General features: G+C 39.2%; 2 protein-coding genes across 4 annotated transcripts in view; both read right to left on the bottom strand.

Moving 5' to 3' along the window:
• ttyh1 (tweety family member 1) overlaps window positions 1-2,984 on the bottom strand; it is a 49,263-nt gene extending 46,279 nt beyond the window's left edge. For both annotated transcript variants that reach the window (XM_041793884.1, XM_041793885.1), the window contains exon 1: window positions 2,684-2,984. The gene's annotated coding sequence lies outside the window, so the exon portion shown is untranslated. The remainder of the gene's footprint in view (window positions 1-2,683) is intronic.
• Window positions 2,985-5,539: 2,555 nt separating this feature from the next.
• Window positions 5,540-22,171, bottom strand: leng9 (leukocyte receptor cluster (LRC) member 9). Of its 2 annotated transcripts, none has more exons than XM_041794111.1 (8): window positions 22,113-22,171; window positions 21,687-21,821; window positions 18,861-18,948; window positions 17,249-17,373; window positions 16,782-17,108; window positions 16,442-16,691; window positions 11,416-11,548; window positions 5,540-8,321 (listed from the first exon to the last, which is right to left on the bottom strand). In XM_041794111.1, the coding sequence occupies exons 1-8, from the start codon at window positions 22,123-22,125 to the stop codon at window positions 7,659-7,661; spliced, it is 1,734 nt and encodes a 577-aa protein (XP_041650045.1). In that variant the 5' UTR covers window positions 22,126-22,171; the 3' UTR covers window positions 5,540-7,658. The 2 variants fall into 2 exon arrangements, with proteins under 2 accessions (XP_041650045.1, XP_041650046.1); XM_041794112.1 differs by having other exon boundaries at window positions 22,058-22,160.
• Between the last annotated feature and the right edge of the window lie 142 nt (window positions 22,172-22,313).

The following is a 22,313-nucleotide window of genomic DNA, read 5'->3' as shown; positions in this document are numbered from 1 at the left end:
AACAATCAGTTTCAACTGTGGACCCTCGGGAAAGGTCCTTAAAGCGACATTTCAGACATACATTTCTTTGGATAAAAGCATCTCATAAATGACTTTATAATATTGTCTCTTGGCAAACAGATATAATGTGCCTGCCTGTCAGTCCAGTCAGCCACGCCCCTTAGTGTTTGTAAAACTCTTAGCCTTTATCTGTCAAAATATATTATTTCCCCCCAAAAAAAAGACTCCCAACAAAGTTTTCATGAAGACAGAAATGAGCTATGTTTGTTTATTCCTGATGTGAAATGAGCATTTTAACATGGGATCTAATGACAACTGACTCACTTTAAGAGCCATTCTCAAGTGGACACCTGTGGAACTGCAGGAGGTTGCTACTTGTATCAACTAAAACTAAGATCAAGGTGGTCAAAAATACAGTCAAAACACCTCTTAAGAGACGTGGCCAAATGAACCCATCCTAAACTCCTTAATAAAGTCCTTACACTGGTTACCTATTAGTTACTTTCAGAGTTTTTAGTTTATGAACTGGGACGGCCCCTCAGATCCTCTGGTTCTTCTAGCTGAGAATATCAAGACTTTTAAAGATAAGCTGAAAATTCATTTATTCAGTCTGGCTTTTACATAATGCTTGATCATTTTATAGTTACAATTAGTCACCACTGTCATTTTTGTTTCATTTTAGAATATGTTTATTTGTAGTATTTTATTGATCTCTTATTACTACTACCCCATCTCTTTATCTCATATTTAACAGACATTTTATCTTTATATTTTAATCAGTCTTTTATTGTTTTAGCAAATTTTCTTAACTTTAAATGTTTCTTGTTCTTTACTTCATTTTTTAGTCTTTTTCCCTTTAATTCTGTCTCATAAAATTTTAATTTGTCTCTTGTTTTCATCACCCATCTTTTAATTATTTTATTACATTTACATTGGTGTCCATTAGTCTCTAAATCCATTTATCATTCTGCTATTTTCACCACTTTTCACCATCTTGTAAAGTACTTTGAAATTCAATTGAATTTGTCTGTAAGGTGCTATATAATAAAGTTTGATTAATTGATAAATTCTTAAAACCAAATGATGAAAAGTAATGTTAAAATGAAGCATAAGCATGGCAGCAGGTTGTCCGTTGTACTTTGTCTTCAATTGGCGCTCAAAATTATTGAGATGGGTACGATACGATACGTTATGATATGATACGATACGATACAATACAGCTGCCAGCACAGTAATAAATGAGCAACAATATTTCACAATTTCAACACACAATCCACACTATATTTGAGGATATGGGGAGTAAAGTCATACATGAGGTAAAAGTTCAGGTAGGTTTCCCATAAGGCCAGTTATTGAGGCGACCTAATGATTTGTTGATGGAAGTGAAGGGGGCGGTCTAGGGGGGAGTTTGGGGTTACAGTCCAGGAGCAGCAGTTAGTCAGCAGTTGTCACAGATATGAATCCTCAACTTGACTTGATGTCTCCTGCCAGCTTGTTATCATGCCTGTTTCCGGTTGCATAAGTGTAGCCAAATAAAAGTGATTTCTGAGCTCAGTCTGCAGAGGAGATAAAAAGGAAAAAGAAAAAGGAGGAGAGGGACACTGAAGAAAACCACCGACTCTCACCCAAATGCGACTCTCTTCATGAAGAAAAAAAGGCATCCCTGTTTGTTTTCAGTCTGCACCAAGCTCAAGACAACAGCGGGAATGAAGCGAGTTGCATGATATGAGACTCCATGATGTCTGAATGTAAAGTACAGGGCCATTTTGTGATGCAGCTAATGAGAGCAAGAATGAGGCATCTCTGTCAGCTGAATTTAGGATCATCTCTAGCACAGGGACATCATCGCCACCTTCATTTTGTATTTTCATGATGTATTTTATGAAGTCCTGTTGCTGCTGAAATGATGCATTTTGCCTCATAAAGTCTGTAACGACTCACATTAAAGCCTAAGTATCTGTCCAACAGTCTCTTAACAACAATCTTAATGACTGTAATTTATGATGACATTACAGCCCTATGACACTCTACACCAGCCAGGAGAAATTCATTAACATCTTTAAGAAGAGCACTGAGTTACATTCAGATACTCTACACAGAAACCTGGGAAAAAAATTCAATTTTCACCTTGCATTCTGCAAAATTAATGCATTGCTCCAACAATGAAACCTGGAAGTGAGTGCAGCTGACCGAAGGTAAGTAAGTGCAGCTCATAGTCAGTAAGTCAGAGCGAATCAGTGCTGTGGTGTGTGCAAGAGTCCGGCATGACAAGTTGATGGTGACAAAACGCTTCCACGCCACTGACCCAAGCCTACACACAACCAATTATTGCATTATCTTGCAGAAAATAAGGATAAATTAGAAGCACTGAGAGAAAATATGAGACAAATGGGAGAATAATTGGATGCAATGAAATTATGACAGAATCATATGATAATTTTCTTTTTCTGCATTAGAGAACATGCATCCATTAGGTGTGAGAGTTAAAAAGATGTGCATGAATCCATTTTGGTGTGATGACTTCATGCACATCCATTTACATTTTTTAAAACATGCATGGGTGAAAATCTGCAGAACACTGCATTTCTATAAACAGATTATATTTGACATGATTTTTGACTATTAAAGCAACCACATTAAAAATTAAACTATAATAAAGAGGAGGGAGAGATCGGTGTCTTACCTGTGTCGGCTGCGTTGGGAGGTTTCTCTCTCCTTCTGGCTCTTCTCTTCACCGGTGTCCGTGAAATATTTACCCACTCAAAGAGGTATATTACCAGCCATCGGCGCTTGATGCTCCTGAAAAAACATCATCCTGAAAAAATGGCTCAGTGACATGCCAAAAATGGGTAAAAACGTGAGGAAAAAGGAGGGAAAAATAAAGCCAGTAATTCTTGCAGTTACTGAAACTGTAAAAAGCCAATAATTGTAAGGTTTTCTGGTGACAGTGGAGAGGTGCTTGTGGTGATGGATGGGAGAGGAGCTCTCAGTGAGAGCGAGCAAGTGAGAGAGTCACAGAGCGAAAGAGAGAGAAAGAGAGGGAGAGAGAGAGACGAGAGGGAGAGAGAGAGATTAAGATTGAGGAGACACCCCTATGAGACCCTTTATCGTTGCATTGTAGATCTTCGTAGCTTAATGCCCATGCGACTTCACAACACGGCAGCAACACGATATTGCCCAAAGATAATTAATCTGTTAACGGGGATTAGCAGGGGTTCAACCCCTCTCTCACTTCATACCGAGATACCAGAGGCACACTTCTACTGGCGACCCCCACCAACATCCTCGCACACTCCCGTAAACCTGACCAATCTGTGTCCAGACTTCCAGCCTGAACCTTGACCAGATTACTGAGAGAAAGGGGTAAAAAAATGCAGAGCTGCCAGCCAACTGTGTGCACTGGATAATTGTGCAAAGAGATTTGTTTGGAAATCCACTCACACTGTTGGATGCGAATTATTTAACTCCTGTTCTAACAGCACAGTCAGGTGGAGATGTGTTGAACTAATGTGAGGAAAAGATAAAATTAGAGCAGAATAAGCACACATGGATGAATAAGTGGAGGGGGATGCAGGGAAAAGCAACATCAAATACAGAAGAGGAAAAAAAGTGGGTTCCCATGGAGGGATGCTGAGAAAAAAAGGGAGGAGGGGGAGAGAGATGGAGTGAACAATGAATAGAGAAGGGGCAAAAGCGGCGTGCAATGGATTTTTAAGGCAAGAGTAGATTTCAGTGGTGGCTGCAGAACAGCATCAGCACTGAATAAGGGATCAGGAGGCTGAGCAGGAGTGATGAGAGGGTGCTGATGGAGATGCTCTCTGGGTGATTTGTCTGCAGATTTGAGCAGTAATGGCAGCAAAAGGAGTAAAAAGAGTATGGTGTTTGTCTGCCAGTGAAGAAAGGGGGGCAGAAGCGAGCGCAAAGAGGGAGGGGGCGGCGTTCGTTTTTCTGTGTCACTGAAAGAGAGTGGGGGAAGGGAGGATGGGAGATAATGCGAGCGAGCAAGGGAGCAAACAGCAGAGTGCCAGAGAGCATACTCACTGACTCATATAGACTATGTATAGTGAGTGTATCTGTGAGGAAGAGGGCTAAGATGATAGAAAATTATATTATGCATGCAAGAGTTGTTCATGGAGCGTTCACGCAGCCTCCGTGTGTTTGAAGGTTCGACCACAGCAGCAGTGCTGCATCCAGGCTGTCCATCACTGCTCTGATAAAACATCACAACACACAGGATTTCAAACAGCCAATTCAATATTTAATACAATCTAGTCGTTACCATTCATTTTAAAAGCATACAAAGGCTTCTGTGGAAAACAAGGCATACAATATTGATAGAAAACAGATTGTATAAAACATGGAATTAAGAACTGCAGATTACAAGCACTTTGATTAAATCATGGCTGTAAAGAAAATGTAATCTTTTTTCCTCCTAAACAATTTATGTCTGGTACATAAGCCTTTATAGCAGGTTCATACATCCTGTCTATGAGTGCAGCTGTAAAACAGCGTATCCAACTGAGGCATGCCTGGCTTTCCTCATACACCTAGTTTGTTTGTACTGTATATAGTTATAGAATGTCAATATTTAGAGTTATTAACATCAGCTTGATGAAAAATCCTTTATAGCTACCTATAGGAGTCTGACTGCAGATCTGATACAACTATACAGCAGGTCATTTTTACACCCAACAGTTTATTATTCTAGAGCTTATTATTTCCAATTCATATGATGCTGCAACTCATAATTACTGTAGTAATAGGAAAATCTGTTACTTCATTTCTCAGTGAAATTATTCAACTTTGTCCTATGATATTTAAGAAGATTAAAAGTGAATAGACAGCAACATTTCCCGTTTCTATAGCAGTGGACACCAGATGTGTGAAAACAGAAGGGCTAAAACAAAGGCAGATTTACTTGCAAAGGGTTTTATATGATTTACTAAAGGAGTATACATGGATTTATGTAAACATTTATTGAAAATGTCCTCTATAAAATAATTATTTTAGGTTATCTAAAGATGAGATGGTCTGAGACTGATATGAACACCTGGAGATCTAAAATTGTGTGCTATTAGGCAATTTATCCCTGCCCTCCACATAATTTATGTACAGTGCTTAACAAATTAATTAGACCACCACCCAAAGTAAAGTTTATGCCACAGCTGCCCTAAATTAACAGCATTGGTAATTACCAAAATCATTTCTGATGTTTCTGCAATGGTTAATACACCAATATGTGGAAGCTCTTTAACCCAAATGATATTTTTAATGCTAAAATATCATTATTATTGTTATCCATGAATTTTCAAATTTACTGATTTACAAAAAAACTAAAAAATAGTAAAGCACATTATTATTTCTTGATTAGTATGTCAAATTATAGTCATTTACTTGCATTCCTGAACAGAAAAATGAGTTTTAGTGGTTGAATGTTATGCTTGATTAATTTCTAACTTCTCAGAGAAGCCCTGTGAGCCGGCTCAAATTTAGGTATAAAAAGGTGAATTCAGTTTGAAATTCTTCATTCCTGTTAAAAATGGTAAAACATGGAGAGCTCACTGAAAATGAAAGAGTCCGCATTAAAGCACTCCATGATGCTGGATGGTCTCTGAGACAAATATGACAGGTGGTCTAATAAATTTGTTAAGCACTGTATGTAAGTGCAAATGTCGTATGAGCGGTGCTGCATCAGCCTTGATGACTGGTCTGCAACATTAGTTTTGTCACAATGCTAAACTTAAAAACAAATTATAAAAAACCCCGCAAGACCCCTGCTAAACACAATCAATTTCATTGTAGACATTGAGCTATTTTTCATTTCTGCTAAGTAAAGCCAACAAGACTGGGGAAATTCTGAACCTTCAAAAAATAAACCAAAGCGTTTTGCCCAAATCTGTTGTAATGTAATATGAGCTAGAACTGTATCATCGACCTTCTAACATGTGATTCTTTATTTCCCTCAAGAAATATCAATAGCATATACACTCATTGGCCACTTTATTAGGTACACATATTCAATTGCTTGTTAACACAAATAGCTAATCAGCCAATCACATGGCAAAAAATGAATGCATTTAGGCATGTAGACGTGGTCAAGACGACTTGCTGAAGTTCAAACTGAGCATCAGAATAGGGAGAAAAGGGGATTTAGGTGATTTTGAATGAGGCAAGGTTGTTGCTACCAGAGTGGTGGTCTGAGTACTTCAGAAACTGCTGATCTACTGGGATTTTCACACACAACTACCTCTAGGGTTTACAGAGAATGGTCCAAAAAAAAGGGGGAAAAAAATCCAGTGAGTGGCAGTTGTGTGGAAATTGCCTTGTTGAGGTCAGAGGAGGATGGGCAGTCTGGTTTGAGATGATAGAGGCAACAGTAACTCAAATAAGTACTTGTTACAACCAAGGTATGCAGAATATGACCTTGAATAAACAACACATCGAACCTTGAAGCAGATGGACTACAGCAGCAGAAGACCACACTGGATGCCACTCCCGACAGAAAACTGAGGCTACAACTCACACAGGCTCACTCTCACCAAAATTGAACAACAAAAGACTGAAAAAGACGTTGCCTGGTCTGATGAGTCTCAATTTCAGTTGTGACATTCAGACAGTAGTGTCAGAATTTGGCGTAAACAACATGAAAGCATGGATCGATCCCGCCTTGGATCAACGGTTCAGAGTGGTGGTGGTGGTGTAATGGTGTGAAGGGTAATTTTTTGGCACCCTTTGGGCGCCTAGTAGCCTACCTGAGAATTGCTGCTGACAATGTCAATCCATGTATGACCATAGTGTACACATCATCTGATGGATAAAGCACCATGTCACAAAGCTCAAACCATCTCAAACTGGTTTACTGAACATGACAATGAATTCACTTTACTCCAGTGGCCTCCACAGTCACCAAATCTCAATGCAACAGAGCACCTTTGGGGTGTGGTGAAACTGGAGATTCATGTCATGGATGTGCAGCCAACAAATCTGCAGCAACTGTGAGATGCTTTTATGTCAATATGGACCAGAACCTCTGAGGAATGTTTCCAACACTTGGCTGTTACTATGCCACAAAGAATTAAGGCAGTGCTTAAAGCCAAAAGGGGTCCAACTCAGTACTAGCAAGGTGTACCTAATAAAGTGGCTGCTGAGTGTTCATGAACTTAAAATATGAAAGAGGTGCACCGACATTGAAAATTAGAGTGGATACCTGCACCACTGTTTGAATGAACAATTAAGCTGTTTGTTGAGGCAAACTTTTTTTGAAAAAAAAAAAAAGTTGGACTCAACTGGACTGTAGCTGGTGTTTGTCAATGGGGCTAATATGCTGATGTTCACCAACTGGTTGGAGTAACTCTTGACATGTAAATGAAGGTAGGTTGAATTTGACATGGCGTATTTGTCACTGTGCAACACAGCAGCATATTCAATATTATCAACCATTCAAGCCTTCATATTCAAATGCCCCCCCCCCCTTTTAAGTGCACCTTAAAAAAAAAAAATTAATCTTTACAAGTTAAAATACAGACTTCAGATTTGGTTTATAAGGCCTCAGGACCAGTGCAAATGTCAGAGGTACTGCATTTATTCATGTGTATCTGGTGTTCTCAAACCTGTAGGTGGTGTATGAATGTGAACTCTTCGATGATAGATGACTACTATCACCGAAGAGTTACTGTACCCACAGTGTCAAAAAAACCGTCTACTTTGGACATACCCATAGAACAAAGGTGTAAGGTGTTTACAGGCAGACGACCAAAATTTAACCCCTTTCCCACCTTTAGGTCCCCCACCCCCTCAAATATCCTCTCCCCCTCCTTGTCCTCTACCTTGGCCAGTGTGAGGTGGTAGCGCGGGTTGTAGGAGTCCCTGTGGAGCAGACCCTCCTTCCTGTAGGCCTCCTGCAGACCGCTGTTGAGCTGCTGCAGGTGGAGCTGCGGCTGGGGGCTCAGGTAGAGCACCTTTCCGTTGAAATGCTTCAGCTTCACGGGAAAGGTCACGGCCACGGGAGGGTTTCGATCCAAATGGGCAAACTGTCGAAGGATCTCCATGGCAGCGGCCACCTCAGTGGGGCCAGGCAGCACCAGGAGGCACAGGGTGACATGGAGGCTGGAGACGGTCTGCCAGTGAGGAGCAGAGGAGGGGAGGAGGGAGGTGATTTCCTCCTGCAGCTGCTGAAAACAGGAGAGGACAGCAGGAGTGTTGGCTCTAAAGGTGATGAAGTGTGTGGGACGTTTTTTAGGGGGGCGACCAGCTCGCTTCTCCTCCCTCTGCTCCAGAGGTGCTGATGGATTCTGGCTGATGTTGAGAGCTCCAAGGTTACCCTGTGTTTAGAAGAGCAGAAACACAAGTTAAAATCCCTTAAAAATGTCAGAGCTTACCAGCAGATTTTTTTTTTTTTTTTTTTTTTTTTTACTTTTCAGTTATTTCCGAAATGTTTATTAGTACAAAGTATGGCTATTAAATAATCACACTGAACTTATGAGGACAAAACCACATGGCTCATAGTCACAACGAGTGCTATATATTCAAGGTTGAGTATTCCCGCGTAACTGCTCTAAGTTTCCAATAAGTGACGTCTTAATCAAAAGATTTTGTGAAGGAAGAGGATGTCCAAGACGATGTACGTTCAGAACTTCTGAAAACATTAAATAAATTGAATGAATTGTTCAATACGATCGACAACTCAGTACAAGAATGATTCTGGGTTCCAGAAAGGTCAACGGTGAATCAACACTATTACAAATAGGTTTTTGAAAAAACGTTGAAGAAAAAGACCCCCATTGTGAAAAAATGTTTCCTTCTTCATCAAGACAACTCACCAGCTCACACTGTGCCCATAAAGCAAATCAAGGTGCTTGATCACCTTCCAATTCACCTGATCTAACACCATGTGACTTTTCATTTTTCCTAAGATTAAACCTGTGCTCAAAAAAACACTTTTTAAGTCTGTGTCAGAAGTTAAGAAAAGAACGACAGAGGTTCTGAAACAACTGTCTGAGGAAGACCTACCGCCCCACTTTAACCAGTGGAAGACCTAAATGCAGTGGTGCATTGATGCAGGAAAAATGTTTATGTTGAATAAAATGGTATTACACTAGCCTTGTTTTTAATAGCCATACCTTGTACACTATATGTTATACATCACCAGAAAGATCTCAGGAGTCACAGGACAGACAGCATGCAAAGCATTCCAGGATACACCCACAGCAGTCGAAACATTCAATGCATATGTCAGACTACAAACAAACAAACAAACAATAATAAAAGTGACACTGCTCATAATTAGAAGCTCTCCTGTTTTCTCCTGATCATAATTTTCCGTCAGAAACCGTCCTGCTGCATTAGAAAGAGTCTCTACATTTCAGTCAAACATTGAGTCCAAAAACAAGATTACATCCATAAAGATCAATGAATTGGTACCGTTCTGGTTGGACTGGCATGCTGCTGGTAACATGAATATAACTAGAAAAGCACTCAGAGAGCACAGAACCTCCGCCATTAGCCCTATCTCCCAATAGTACAGAATCCTTTAAAAAATTTGATATAACGTAGATATTATTTCTGATTAGTCTGCATTACTTTGCAATTTGTAATTAGTCCTATAATTCAGGAAGTCAGAGTATTTCTTATCGCCTACTTTATGCTACTCTGTACAGAGTACACTGCCACGTGTTAAACCTGCCTTTGTTTATCACACTGTATAAGCTCATGTCACCCTGCAATAAATCGAAGAGAATCATGGAAACACGCACTTGTTTGTCGGTCATCTTTCTCTTCCCTCTAAATCAGAGCCGTTGGCAGGGCCAACTTTTGCATGCAGGGCAGGGCCCACTCTTGAAGCTAGGCTTCACTTAAAGTATTGCATGCAGGGCAGGGCCCACTCTTGATAGTTATCTAGCTAGGTTTCAGTTAAAGCAAAATTCCTGGATCTAGATGGTGATCCGGATCAATCCCAAAATCTAATCATTTCTTTCTTATGCCTTCTGACATTTCCTGAAAATTTCACCAAAATCTGTCCATAACTTTTTGAGTTATGTTGCTAACTAACTAACTAACTAACTAACTAACTAACTAACTAACCCTGCCGATCACATAACCTCCTTGGTGGAGGTAATAAAAGTTTGTAAATATGCCCTCAGTTATGTAAATATGAGTGCAGAATAATATGTTGATGTAAAAATTCACAAGTGCATTGATTATGCAAAAAGTTATTCCTCTGTTTTTTGCCAGTAACACTGATGGCGATTCTGGGCAGTGGACTGGATTCCTCTGAGTGTCCCCTTTCCACAGAGACAAAGATGATGTCTGTATGGTGAAGCATCAGGAGTGGCAATCTTGTTATTTTATTTATTGTCTTCTTATCAGTCTGCTGTCTTGGCTAGGACTCCCTTGTCGAAGAGATTTTTGCATCTCAATGGGAATGCTCCTGTTAAAAAATATTTAAAAATTGTAGGTGTATTTCCATGGTTACGGTAAACAAGGGTTCTTTTTAGAGTCCCCAGTTTGATAACACCTGGACTTTTCCACAAAAACAGGTGTAAAATACTCCTTTTCTGTTCTATTGTTATCAGCATTAAACCTGAACTTGCAGAGGCTTCATGCTTTGGTCCAGTTGAGTTGTCCAGCTATGTAAAGCCACATTATGTAATAACGCCGCATTATGTAAAAACCTTAACCATAGGACTTAGTGTGGGCTCTAAGGTATGCCCTACCTAACTACCTTGCCCTAACTTTAACCGCTTAGTGACTTATGCCTAAACCTAACCCCCCTTCAGGGCTCTAGACTAAACACCTACCCTACTACCTTGCCCTAACCCTAACCACTTAGTGGCTTAGAAAATGCAGCATTATTACATGATGGATGGAAAATGCATTACATTATTACATAATATGGCGTTATTACATAATGCGGCGCTACAAGCTAATAACTCACAGCTGCAGTCGTCTACAGGCCTGTTTCACAATACACATTTAGATGGAAAAACATGTTGTTTTTTGTTGTCTTACTCAATACCAGCATCAGCTGTAGTGAGTCTGACAGTTTCTTAGTGTTACCTCTCTAAAGACACCTTGTTTGAAACTAGATATCCCTGGTCAATAAAGGATTTTTATTACAGATTTCCTCAGATTTTCAGTTTTATTTGCAAGTTATCTGGCCAGTCATTATTTCTTCTTTTTGCATTATATCTTCGCCCTCCTATTCTGAAGAGCATCTGATCCTGGTTACAAAGTTTTAGATATTTCTGACCCCATGTAGCACTCACCCTCCTTTTTTCTACACCTTGTCAGTGCTTGTAGTCCAAATGGTATTCCTGGATAGACATTTTGAGTAATTTTACCTGGAATTCTAAGGATTTAAATCACTGTGGTGATCATGAAGTGTTACAACAAAACAAAAATCTACAACTTGCTCACCAAGCAATCATCGTCAGTGCCTTCCAAGCCCCATTGCCATTCTGCTGAAAAGTCTTCACCAGCCTCCACGTTCACACTTCCTCCTCCTCCTCCTCCCTGGGATGAGCACATTTGGACTGCTGTATACTTGAGGCTGAAATCAAAACAGGTGAGTTAAATCACTACAGAAGAGTATCATCCAAGATTGCTTTTGAAATATTAGAACACCTTCTGTGCTCCGTCTTTAGAACATGACACAGATGAAGGTAAGTGAAAAATGTACCCAGCTATCTGCTTTTATTTCTGTAACAGTTTTCTAAGAACTTCAACATCCAAAATTCTTTCTATGCCTAAAAATAAGACAATATTGTTATGCCTCATCTTCAACTAAGGGACATTACATTTTCTCTAAATTGGAATTACCAGCTAATCATATAAAACAGCATTTGATTGTGAGTTCGCTGAGTGGGCAGTAGAGGAATATCCTATTATTTGGGGTGTTAATTTGTATGCGAGTGGGAAAAGAAATTGGTGAGATATCTAAGAGAGCATTTTGGAAGAGTCATTTATCAGTTTCTTTGATTCCTCTTCAACTCCATCTTTAAATGGCATACAGGGTAACTGCTCAGTGTTTGAGCAATCCATTGTAAAAGAAAGAGACTAAGTTGCCTCATAGTGTTATTGTTTTTATTAACTCCAGTCTATTTTTATGTTACAGGCACACCCTTCTCTGGTGTGTGTGTGTGTGGTGGGAGTGAAAGTTGCATCCCTTAGGCCAGTGGTTCTCAAATGGGGGTACGTGTACCCCTGGGGGTACGTGAAGGCACTCCAGGGGGTACGTGAAATTTTAAAATATATTCCAGCTATTTTAGAAAATAGCGCCTTTCTTTGCACATCAGGAGCGACACGATTTTGCGAGTATTTTATGTACATTCTAAAATCACATTCATGCTGTGATTATCTGCGGTGAGTTTTCTCTGTCCTCTGATAAACAGTGATATTTATTGGAGCGGAAGATAAAAGGAGGTTTGTCCCTCTCTGTCCTTCACTCCGTGCGTAACGCGGCACTTTTACTCGCAGCCGGGAGGTCAGTGCCGTCTTGTTTCACTGTTTCATTCACTGTGCCAGCCAAGTTTGTAAGAGGAGGGACTGACTTTTCATTCATTCTATGTCAAATATGATCAATAAGAGTAATAAGGGCACAGCTGAGGGTCGCTGTGAGAGGAGTTAACTCACCCACAGCACACAGATTGGCTCACCTGTTTGTGTTCCAGACTGGTCAGAGGAGTAATTTATAAGTTGTATTTCTGAGGTCAGAGGAGGCTGTGTCGGTAAATATTTCACTGGAATAAAGTCCCGTTAGTTTAGAAACAGCTCCAGCTGTGCGAGTAGCGCATTTGCGCTCATGTGAACATGTCTGGCTGCCTGTTGCCTGTCTCCCTCTCTACCAGGCTACATGAGGCAAAAACACAAGCACTGACTACAGACAGATATGAGGAGAGGACAAATATCAGGTGGTGTTGGAGAGGAGGACGTTTTTGTTCCTCTGTCTGCCTTAAAAATCGGCACCACCACCATGTGCGCTCATCGGAGCGAAACTTTGAAAAAACATCTGCAGCAATGTCGCGCTGAGAAATGGTGTTGCAGGTGTTGAAGCTTGCATTGACTCGCTACAGGTTCGAAATGTAAATATTTTGTGTGAATAATTTGAACCAAAAATTTGCATCTGGAGAGTAAGGACTTAAGTTTATGAAGTGGAGTTTATATTTTGTAAATTAATTAAATTTAATGACCCTAAAACCCCCTGAGTCTCCCCCGTTGGCAGAATGGTTTGACCCACACTGGAACATGCCTGTCAATCACTGTATTCACAATCACGCCATTCATAAAAAGGCTCATGATTTATTTTTTGTGAAGAAATGCTGATCGATAACTAAGTTCATAATTTCAGTTTGAGAAGAGATCTTTATTATGATCCCAAAAAGGGGCACTAAGCTGTCTTTTTTATAATTAGGTAATTATTTCCAGGTTTTCAGTTCTCTCTAGCTCTATGTTTTTATTTCCAAATTGTTCCAGAGAGACCACTGCAGCCGAGCAGAGTTTTGCACATCTCTGGGTTTAAATGGTTTTATGCCACTTACTGTTTTCACTACATTAATTTGAATTCCCACATTTAGTGATGAGAAGATTTGCCATGAATTTAGTCAAGCATTTTAACATTTAAAATGTTTGAAAAAAAATATTTGTAATTGTAATTTGGCCAAAAAGTTTTGCGCTGTTTAGGGGGTACTTGGCTGAAAAAATACTTCACAAGGGGTACAGGACTGAAAAAAGATTGAGAACCACTGCCTTAGGCGTGATTTCATCCACCCGTGCTGCTGCTAGTGAAGCCAATCAGAGGGGAGGACCTGCCGACTTCCGCCTTTAAAGGTAGCCCTGCATATGAAGATGTTGTGACCTTTTCTATGTTGTACACATATACACACTAGATTTTGTTTTACATTTGAGAGATAAGCCTAATTTAAAAAAAAAAGGAGATTCCCATGTGGGCTACTGCTGTTGCTCCATCCACTCTGGATAGTGATGTCACTCATTATGCTTGTGTTTGCATTGCTTATCTTGCCACGTCTTTTATTGCTGCTCTAATCTCAGTCAACATTGCTGTAACTTCCTCCTTACTGTTCTCTTTTTTAGGATGACACTTCATGGTGGGATGAACTATGCTACAATAAGACAATACGACCACAAGTGGACTGCATAAAAACTGCAGCCTAGAAGTAGACCTCTTTTTTTTCTCAAATTTATAAATGGGGTGTGTTTCTTTGTGCAGCATACATATTCAGCATACATATCAAAGACAAGAATGTTTTTTAGTTTTGAAGGTATTTGTTTTGATTTAGGACCACAGACACATTAAGAGACATCTTTGTTTGAAAGACTAGGTGTTGGGATGCTGTTAGATTTGATTATTCTAGATAGTTAAATATTATTTTCTTTACTTTACTTTCTAAGTGATTAGTTACTTTATAACGATAGTTTAGAGCAGTGGTACTCAACCTTATTCTACCAAAGAACCACATTGTCTAAAAAAATACTTTAGCGAGAACCACAATCCAAACCGGGAACATAAGGTAGATAATAGATCAGTTAATCTGTAGTTGAAATGAAATTAAACAGTGAATTGGTGGATAATTATGAGGTTAATGGGATACAAATGTCTGTATAATGTCACTGATTTTTATTTATTTATTTTTATTTATCACTGACATCAGGCTAAAACCTGTATGTCATTTTTTCATGATTTTAACATGTTTTTTATAAATCAGTGCTATTGGTCACCCTTTACATCTGCCGGTGGTTTTAACTAATTCTAAAGCAATAAAATATGTCAAAAGATACATTTTTTTTCATTCCCTGCAAAGTGGTCTTTTTGGAGATACCAGTCTTTGGCCCAACACCAGCGTTATGAAAGTTCCACCTGGCCTAAAGTTTCTTTAAGATATTAGAATGTGCTGAATTTGAGCTCTGAGATGCTTTTCAAAGAAAATGATGAATTATGGTTGGCTATCTGGGTATTTATATCTCACACTGGGGCTTTTACTGGAGTTCTGTGGCTTTACTAACATAAAAGAGATGCTTTTTATTTTTTTCCACTTATTCATTCTTTAGTTAAAGGTGGAGGGGCCTCATATTGGTCTTTGCCCTGGGCCTCCAAATGACTAAAACCAGCCCTGCCCCACACTTGCAGCTCTCCAGACACATTGTTTCACCCTGCCTCATTTTGGAGCTTTGGTTTTATGTTTCTGCTCTTTTGACAATATTTAGGATCATTAGTGCATTAAAGATCAAATCAAACACCCACATTTGGACAACTTTCACTAGATATGATGTTATCTCGACGTGTGATCCGTGTGTGTTATGCTCGTTTATCACGCGCATTGGCATAATTTTCATAAGATATGGGTGTGAAAGAGCATCGGCAGGAAGTGGCTGGAGAAAAAGTTCAAACAAGGAAATGGGAAGCTTCAGTTTGAACACAAGACAGCACACCTCACTGCACCACCACCGGACTTCCTCTGTGCTCTTCTCTTAGACACGCTCCTCTGTCGAGCGCATCCGGTGGTAATGATATACGGATTTAAAATAATAGATGTTTAAATTTGGAAGTTAAAACCTGTCTTCTTTGTGTGGGTAACAGATTTATTGATGTGACCTACCATGAATCTTTACTGATGACAGTGTTTACCTTCATTAAGGTTTTTAGTTAAGGTTTTTTTTTCAAGTAAGCCTTAAAAGAGCTGCAACTGGTCACTAAAGAGCCACATGCGGCTCGAGAGCCACAGGTTGAGTATCACTGGTTTAGAGCCTCTTTTTTTCTTTGTTATTGATTTATAAAGCATTTGTCATTTTTTTCATCCTGTTTTGCTACTCAGTTTTACTTCTTTTGTAATAACTTACTTTTAACTACCAAAAAAATCTGCATTTGTGTTACTTCTCTTTCCCCCAGCAAGCTGGGCAATAACAGTTTCTCCTATTTTTACATTTATTTACAACAATAGTACATTTCCAATTTTAAATGCCAAAATATGGGGTGCAGATGGCGTAGTGGTTAGGCTGTGCCCCGTGTACGTGGGCGGCCTGGGTTCAAATCCGGCCTGTGGCTCTTTCACTACATGTCACCTCCCACTCTCTCATCTCTGTTTCCAGTGCTATTCACTGTCCTGTCTCTCAAATAAAGGCAAGAAAAGCCCAAAAACTAAATCTTGAAAAGCTAGACCCCACAAGTATTTGGCATTTCCCATTAAAAATATCTCTAGTCTTATTAGATAATGAAAAGAATTGATTGTTTCAGTCAATTAATCCCCTTCAGCTCAAGTCAGCTAATTTACTTTACTAAAATTGCTCTAACTTTTGTCTTACTGTAACATTTAAGTTTGTTTTGAACAAATTGTGCAGAAACATCTAGGCATTCAAACAGAGTTTTGTTCTCTGCAGGTGTTGTTGTCTATCAGTTTAATTAAATGCATGAAGAAGAAGAACAGCAGACCTATTATGGTACTCCTCCATAACACATGCTTGTGTTTTCTGTTCTTGAGAAGTGTCTCTTCCACACTGTAGAGTTGCTGCTGATGAGTCAGGAGTGTGAATATTCATCTCCCTCTGCTTCGTCTCATCCAGATGTGTGTCCTTCCAGTGAACACAATCATCTGTTCCACTCTCGTCCTGCCCACAGCCAACAGGTGGCTGATTTCCTGTTATTTTATGGAGCTCCCCCTGGTCTTCTGAGTTTATTTCCTCTGAAATAAATAACGATTAGATCAGTGATGCAATGTGTGCTTGCTCTTTGCAAATTTTCTGTACTTTAGTATTAACAGGACCTGTCTTACCCTTTACTTCCTCCTCCCCTCCAAAGGGGGGAGCCAGAGATTGACCAGTGGATCCAAACACCCTGTCAGTTCTACTGTGGCGGTCCCACACGCGGTGCCCTCTGTAGGTGAAGTACTGGATCCTGTGTCTGGGGAGGGCCAGCTCAGTGGTATAATCACAGTCACAAGGGTTGGTGTCCCAGTTGAAGTCAACAAAGGGGCGCTCTAGTACTCCCAGGAAGCGATCCACGTATCCCACTATAAACTCTGAGGAATCCACTGAAGGGTCCCACAGGATCCGGGAAATAACGTCATCTGCTGTGCGCATGCGGGGCTTTTTGTTCACCTCTGTATGAGGATTATAGGAAAACATTTATTGACAGATTATGTGGAAAAAGTGAGTCATGACAAAAATAAGTCTAGCTGGCCTCATGAGGGTGTGATGTCATCAGCACATGATATAAGAAGCTCACTAGAAATGATCTGACCTTTTACTTCATATTTGGGCTTTTTTGGTTTGTTGACTTTCTTATGAAGCTTTTCAGCTTTTTCTTGGTCTGGTTTGTCATCCTGGTCAGGAGATGCAGCCCCTGAATCATCTACTGAAGGGTCACTGAAAAAATCAGGGCAAAAAAAGGGGAAAATATGTCAAAATAAATAAACAAGTGGAAAAAAGATGAAACATTCCCATCCAATATGACACAGCCAAGTGCAATTTCCTGAACTTCATGTATCATCTGCATGTAATCGTGTCTAAGCACCTGTCTGTCTAGTCAATATGACCACATAAAAAAGGAAAACATTTTGGCTTAATTTCATTAAATTCTTTTTTAATACTTCACTATGACTAAACATAAAGGAATGAATCTTTGGGAAATTAATTTAAGCAATAGATTGTAATGACGTGCTGTATTTGTTTTTGCCACTGAAAGAGGTAAAGATAATGGACAAGCATCAAGAGGAATAAAAATAAGGCACTTCTAAATATGTCACTAAAACAAGTTAGAGGTAAAGTTAAAGGAGAAGTTCAAATTTTATTCCCCAAACCTACATTAAAGCATCCCTAACATCCCATCTGTATACTCAAAGAGTTATTGGGGCTGAATGTCATTTTTTATTAAGGGTGAAGATTTTGTCAGTTTTGAATTACTCTAGTTTTGCTTGAAGAAGGGATCATTTGGACAGGAGCAACAACTAAATCAAAACCAAAACATAGATTTTACACTCTGTGAAGGTAGGTATGGCTAGTAAGGTATTGATTTCCGAATGTCACAGTTTTAAATGATAACTATTTATTGTTTTAATCATTTCATGTGTGCTGTATGTGTTTAGGTGCATTGGTTGACGAAACTATGTATTGCTGCCATTCTTGGCCAGGTCTCCCTCAAAAATGAGATCCGTGATCTCCATGGGACTAACCTAACTCAAAAAAGGTTAAATTTAAAAAAAGTAACAGATAAATAAAAGGTATGCATTTAAACTTCTGCTTTAACTCGTATAAAGTGTTGCTCACCTTTAAACATGAAGGATGCAATCTTGTTAGCCTTTTTTCACAAATATTTCAAAACTCATTTAATTTTGCTGTTACCAGAAAAAAAAAAAAAAAACATTCTTTGGACCAATCCCATTTCTACCCCTTAACTCTTCTCCTTGAAACAGAGTGGTATGGGGTAGGGGTAGAAACCTTTCCTTAAGAAATGAGACACCACTTGACTGCTGTTCATCATCCTACACTGCCGCTAAACAGTGTGTCCCCAGAGGTGACAATAAAGCTTTGACCATTTCGTTCATACTATGAATATTTGTGATAGTCTTCTCCATATATTTATACAGTTAATAGCCCTGGTTTACATGTGTACATACCAAAAATACAATAAACTCCTATACTGCATAGTGGGAAATTCATCATACCCCTTGGTTTCAAGTGTAGTCCTGAAAAACCTTCGTTTCAAGCGCTATGTTGCCCTTGGCCCTTAGCCCTGGCCCTCAAAGAACACACAAAACCAAGGGGAAGGGCTAAGATAAGGGCTAAGGGGTAAAAACTGGATTGACCCTTTATCCTGCCACTGTGTTTGTTAAACAAGAAAAATGGGAGCAGACCTGTGGGTCAAACGACATCTCTGTCCAAAGCGACACTTTCCCTTCAGGAAAAACTGACACACTCCGTTCTGTTCCTGTCCTGTGGACTCTGTCGATGAAAGGGAAAGAGAAAAATCATCAGGGCAGACTACTGCATTGAAAGCCTATAACTAAAAACATGAAAGTCTTGATTTAAAGATAACAATGGCATACTAGTAATCACTTCTGAACAGGTGACTGTTTTTTTTTGCAACTTAATTTCATCAGCTGTTCTGTTGATCTATTTGTTGAAGGTGTACACAGATTTCAAAAAACATTGGTACATTGGTTAGCTGAACTTGTCTCTCTGTGAGAAACATGCAGTTGGTTCTGAAAAGAAAGGGTGAAGGTACAAAGATAGGTACATGCTGGCAATTTATAGTTGTTAATACAAATATCAAATTCCCACAGCTCTCTGGCATGACATTTCTGAATAGAAAAATCCTTATACCTAAGACAACAAGCTTAATGAAAAGACAGACAGACAGACAGACAGATAGATAGAAAGTTGTTTGAGATATGTCAACAAAATATGTGTTTACATTCACTGCTTTACTACTTCCAGTGTTTGTGCTTCTTATTGGAATCCAGTCTCAGGAATCCTTTGGCAATCATTATCTAACATTATCTGATAAGATGCTTTATGCTTATGGGAACAGATATAAATATTTTCTTGGTTGCAGTGAAGCCAACATTAGATGACTTCTTGGCAAGATTTCCTTTTCCATAGGGCATCTACATAGATCAGCATTAAAGGCTGTCTATTCTTTAGTTCTCAGAGTACTGCTGTGCATATGAAGTCTCGTGTTGCTTTATTTATACTCACTTCAGTGGTATGAGTCAGAAAAAGTAACTTATTTTCTGAAATATCAACATCATGATGCATGTTCATGAAGAATAAAGTCATGCTTTGTTAGGTCTCTCCTAACAGGAGAAGAAAACACATTTTAAATTGTTCTTTAATGGAGTTTGGTTTGGTCTATTCTGAAGCATTTTTGAGGTTGTGAGAGGATCTAACTGATGACTGGCTTTATACATCATATTAGCATATTTATGGCTAGAGATTGAATATTTGATCTATAAAGGATTGTTAATTCTGGTATTTGTTTATGCAGACAAACCATCATAAGAATACATTAATGTTGGGGCGCGCCAGTAGTCAAGTGGTTAGGGTGCGCACCATGTATCTGAATCTATCATGTATCATGTATCCATGAATCTATCCACTGTCCTCCTATCTCTAATAAAGGCACGAAAAAGCCAAAAAATAAATCTTTAAAAAAGAATACATTTATGTCAGCTGGTTTTCTGTTGTCAACACTGAATGTTTTATCTGTATACACCATGAAAAAGTGCCATGAAAAAGTATTTGCCCCTTTTCTGATTCCTGTTTTTTTTTTCATATTTATCACACTTAAATGTTTCAGATCATCAAGCCAATTTTTATATTTTACAATGACAACCCAAGTAAATACAAAATGCAGTGCCTGAATGATTATTTGATTTTTGAGAAAATTGATGTGTAATAAGATTTCTTCAGAGGCACAGCCTGCAGCATTTGAAAATGCTGACATTAAAACCAAATCAAACTGGGACAAATAAGTCCAAAGTCAAAATATTTATGATCGCATACCAAAGGTAGGTCCAATGGAGGATTTCAAAATTTGTGATTCCTCTAAAATAGTAATATAGAGTATTATGTGAGCTTAATAGTTTGGCAAGGAGATAGGATATCAGATTCTGCTGTTGTTTTTTATTCTATTATTGAATACATAGCCGAGTTTTAAATCCTGTAAAGAGGCCTCTGTGTAAGTCTTATTGTCTCCAAGAGAGCCAGGAAAGTCAAAAATATAATTTCCTGATTCTTATTCTAAGCAGGTCTAAAACTGAAAATTAAATCAGAAATATATTGTTGATTCAGCCCCAAGAGGACTTTGACTCTGGGAATAATCAATGTGTGTTACACTTGATTTCCTCTCCAATATGCTTCCTGAGGGTATAAATCCTGTAACAGGTGGCAATGACTAGCTCCAAAGGATTCAAATGTCAGCCAGACAAGATGGGATGTGGTTGCCTGTAAGCTTGAACACATACATACCACACGCCCTATAATGTTATTTCCAGATAGCAGAACTGGAAATGACTCACAGCCAAAATCCTTCAACTATTTGCTGTATTACCTGCCCTCCCCCTGCGAGAGCACTGGCTGGCACAGGTCATTCAGGACATGGGAGAGCATGAGCACAATATTTCAGCTGCCTCAGACATCAGATCTTAGTTCAAGTGATAGGAACTAATTGGGTAAAATAATTACGAAGTGCCTTTCACAGTTTATCTGGATTTCAGCCCAGTGAGGCAAGTGAGAGTAGATACAGACACACAAGTCCACCAGAGGTCAGCGTTAATATTTGCAGCTCATGACTCACCTCCAAACTCCTGAAACTTGTCTAGCACGACTGGAAAATATGTTGGCAGACTTTAAAGTGGTGTGCTAGATCACTGAGGTCCCAGTTTCAAAATATGGGGCATAGCCACATGACACAGTAACTGAGATCTTACCAGAACTCAAATTGCTTACACTAACACAGAAGTGAATCACGGACTTGGTTTGTGATTACAGAGTGGATAACAGAAAATATTCAGACTGACGTCACATGATTTCTAAAAACCCCTTTAATGTAAATCACAGCCTCTTCAAAATGAACTAATCTTGTAGACTGAATGAGGACGAAAGTCTTTGGATCGCTTTTTCAAAACCTCACACAGTCTTCATTTCCCATTATGTATAATAAAACTAGGCTGATTTACCTGTTGTGGAATTTGGGATTTCTTTGCCACCCTGAGAGTCTGGTGGGACCCCCGCCTCTGTATCCTCTCCACCATGCTTCTGGTCTTCTGCTGGGGATGAGGGCATCTCTGATCCGTCTGATGCCATGACCAAATCTGTGATTTGAAGGGCAATATTACTTTGTAAAAAGTTTGCTCTGTCGCTACACGTTAAGCCTTGTTTGACCTGACACAACAGCAACTCAAGACCTGACACTCCTTAAACTAGTACAAACAGTTTACAGCACCGGTGAAGCTAATGCGGAAGTAGTTCGTTCTTGTTTTTTAAATTGTTATCAAAAACCTTTCCGAGTGCAACAAATAAAAATATCACAGTTAGATGGTACATTTACCCTGGCGGCGCGTCTTTACGACAAATTTGGTTAAAAAGTTGTATCTTTTACATACTTAGCGAAAGCATGTGCGGTTCTGACTTTAAATTACCCTTTGACACTGAGTTTGTTGTCGCGAAGGGGATTATGGGTAATGAAGTTTATAAAAGTGGTCGATTCATTTTACATTTTCTTGACAATTTCCTTCACATCTCACAAATAATCCCGAAGGTTTTATGGTTGGCTTCCCTATTTACAGACCATGACGTCGTGTATT

The sequence above is a fragment of the Cheilinus undulatus genome, linkage group 8 (assembly GCF_018320785.1).
Source record: "Cheilinus undulatus linkage group 8, ASM1832078v1, whole genome shotgun sequence".
Lineage (NCBI taxonomy): Eukaryota > Metazoa > Chordata > Actinopteri > Labriformes > Labridae > Cheilinus > Cheilinus undulatus.
The sequence above is the reverse complement of the archived record's forward strand: the minus strand, read 5'-3'. Positions and strand labels throughout refer to the sequence as shown.

What these genes read in the sequence shown, in the direction of transcription:
- leng9 (XM_041794111.1), bottom strand. An exon ending in AATCCCAAATTCCACAACAG is followed by an intron (nt 18,949 to 21,686) that starts GTAAATCAGCCT and finishes TTTCATCGACAG; the next exon opens with AGTCCACAGGACAGGAACAG. An exon ending in ATGGAGGAGTACCATAATAG is followed by an intron (nt 11,549 to 16,441) that starts GTCTGCTGTTCT and finishes TTTTGATTTCAG; the next exon opens with CCTCAAGTATACAGCAGTCC.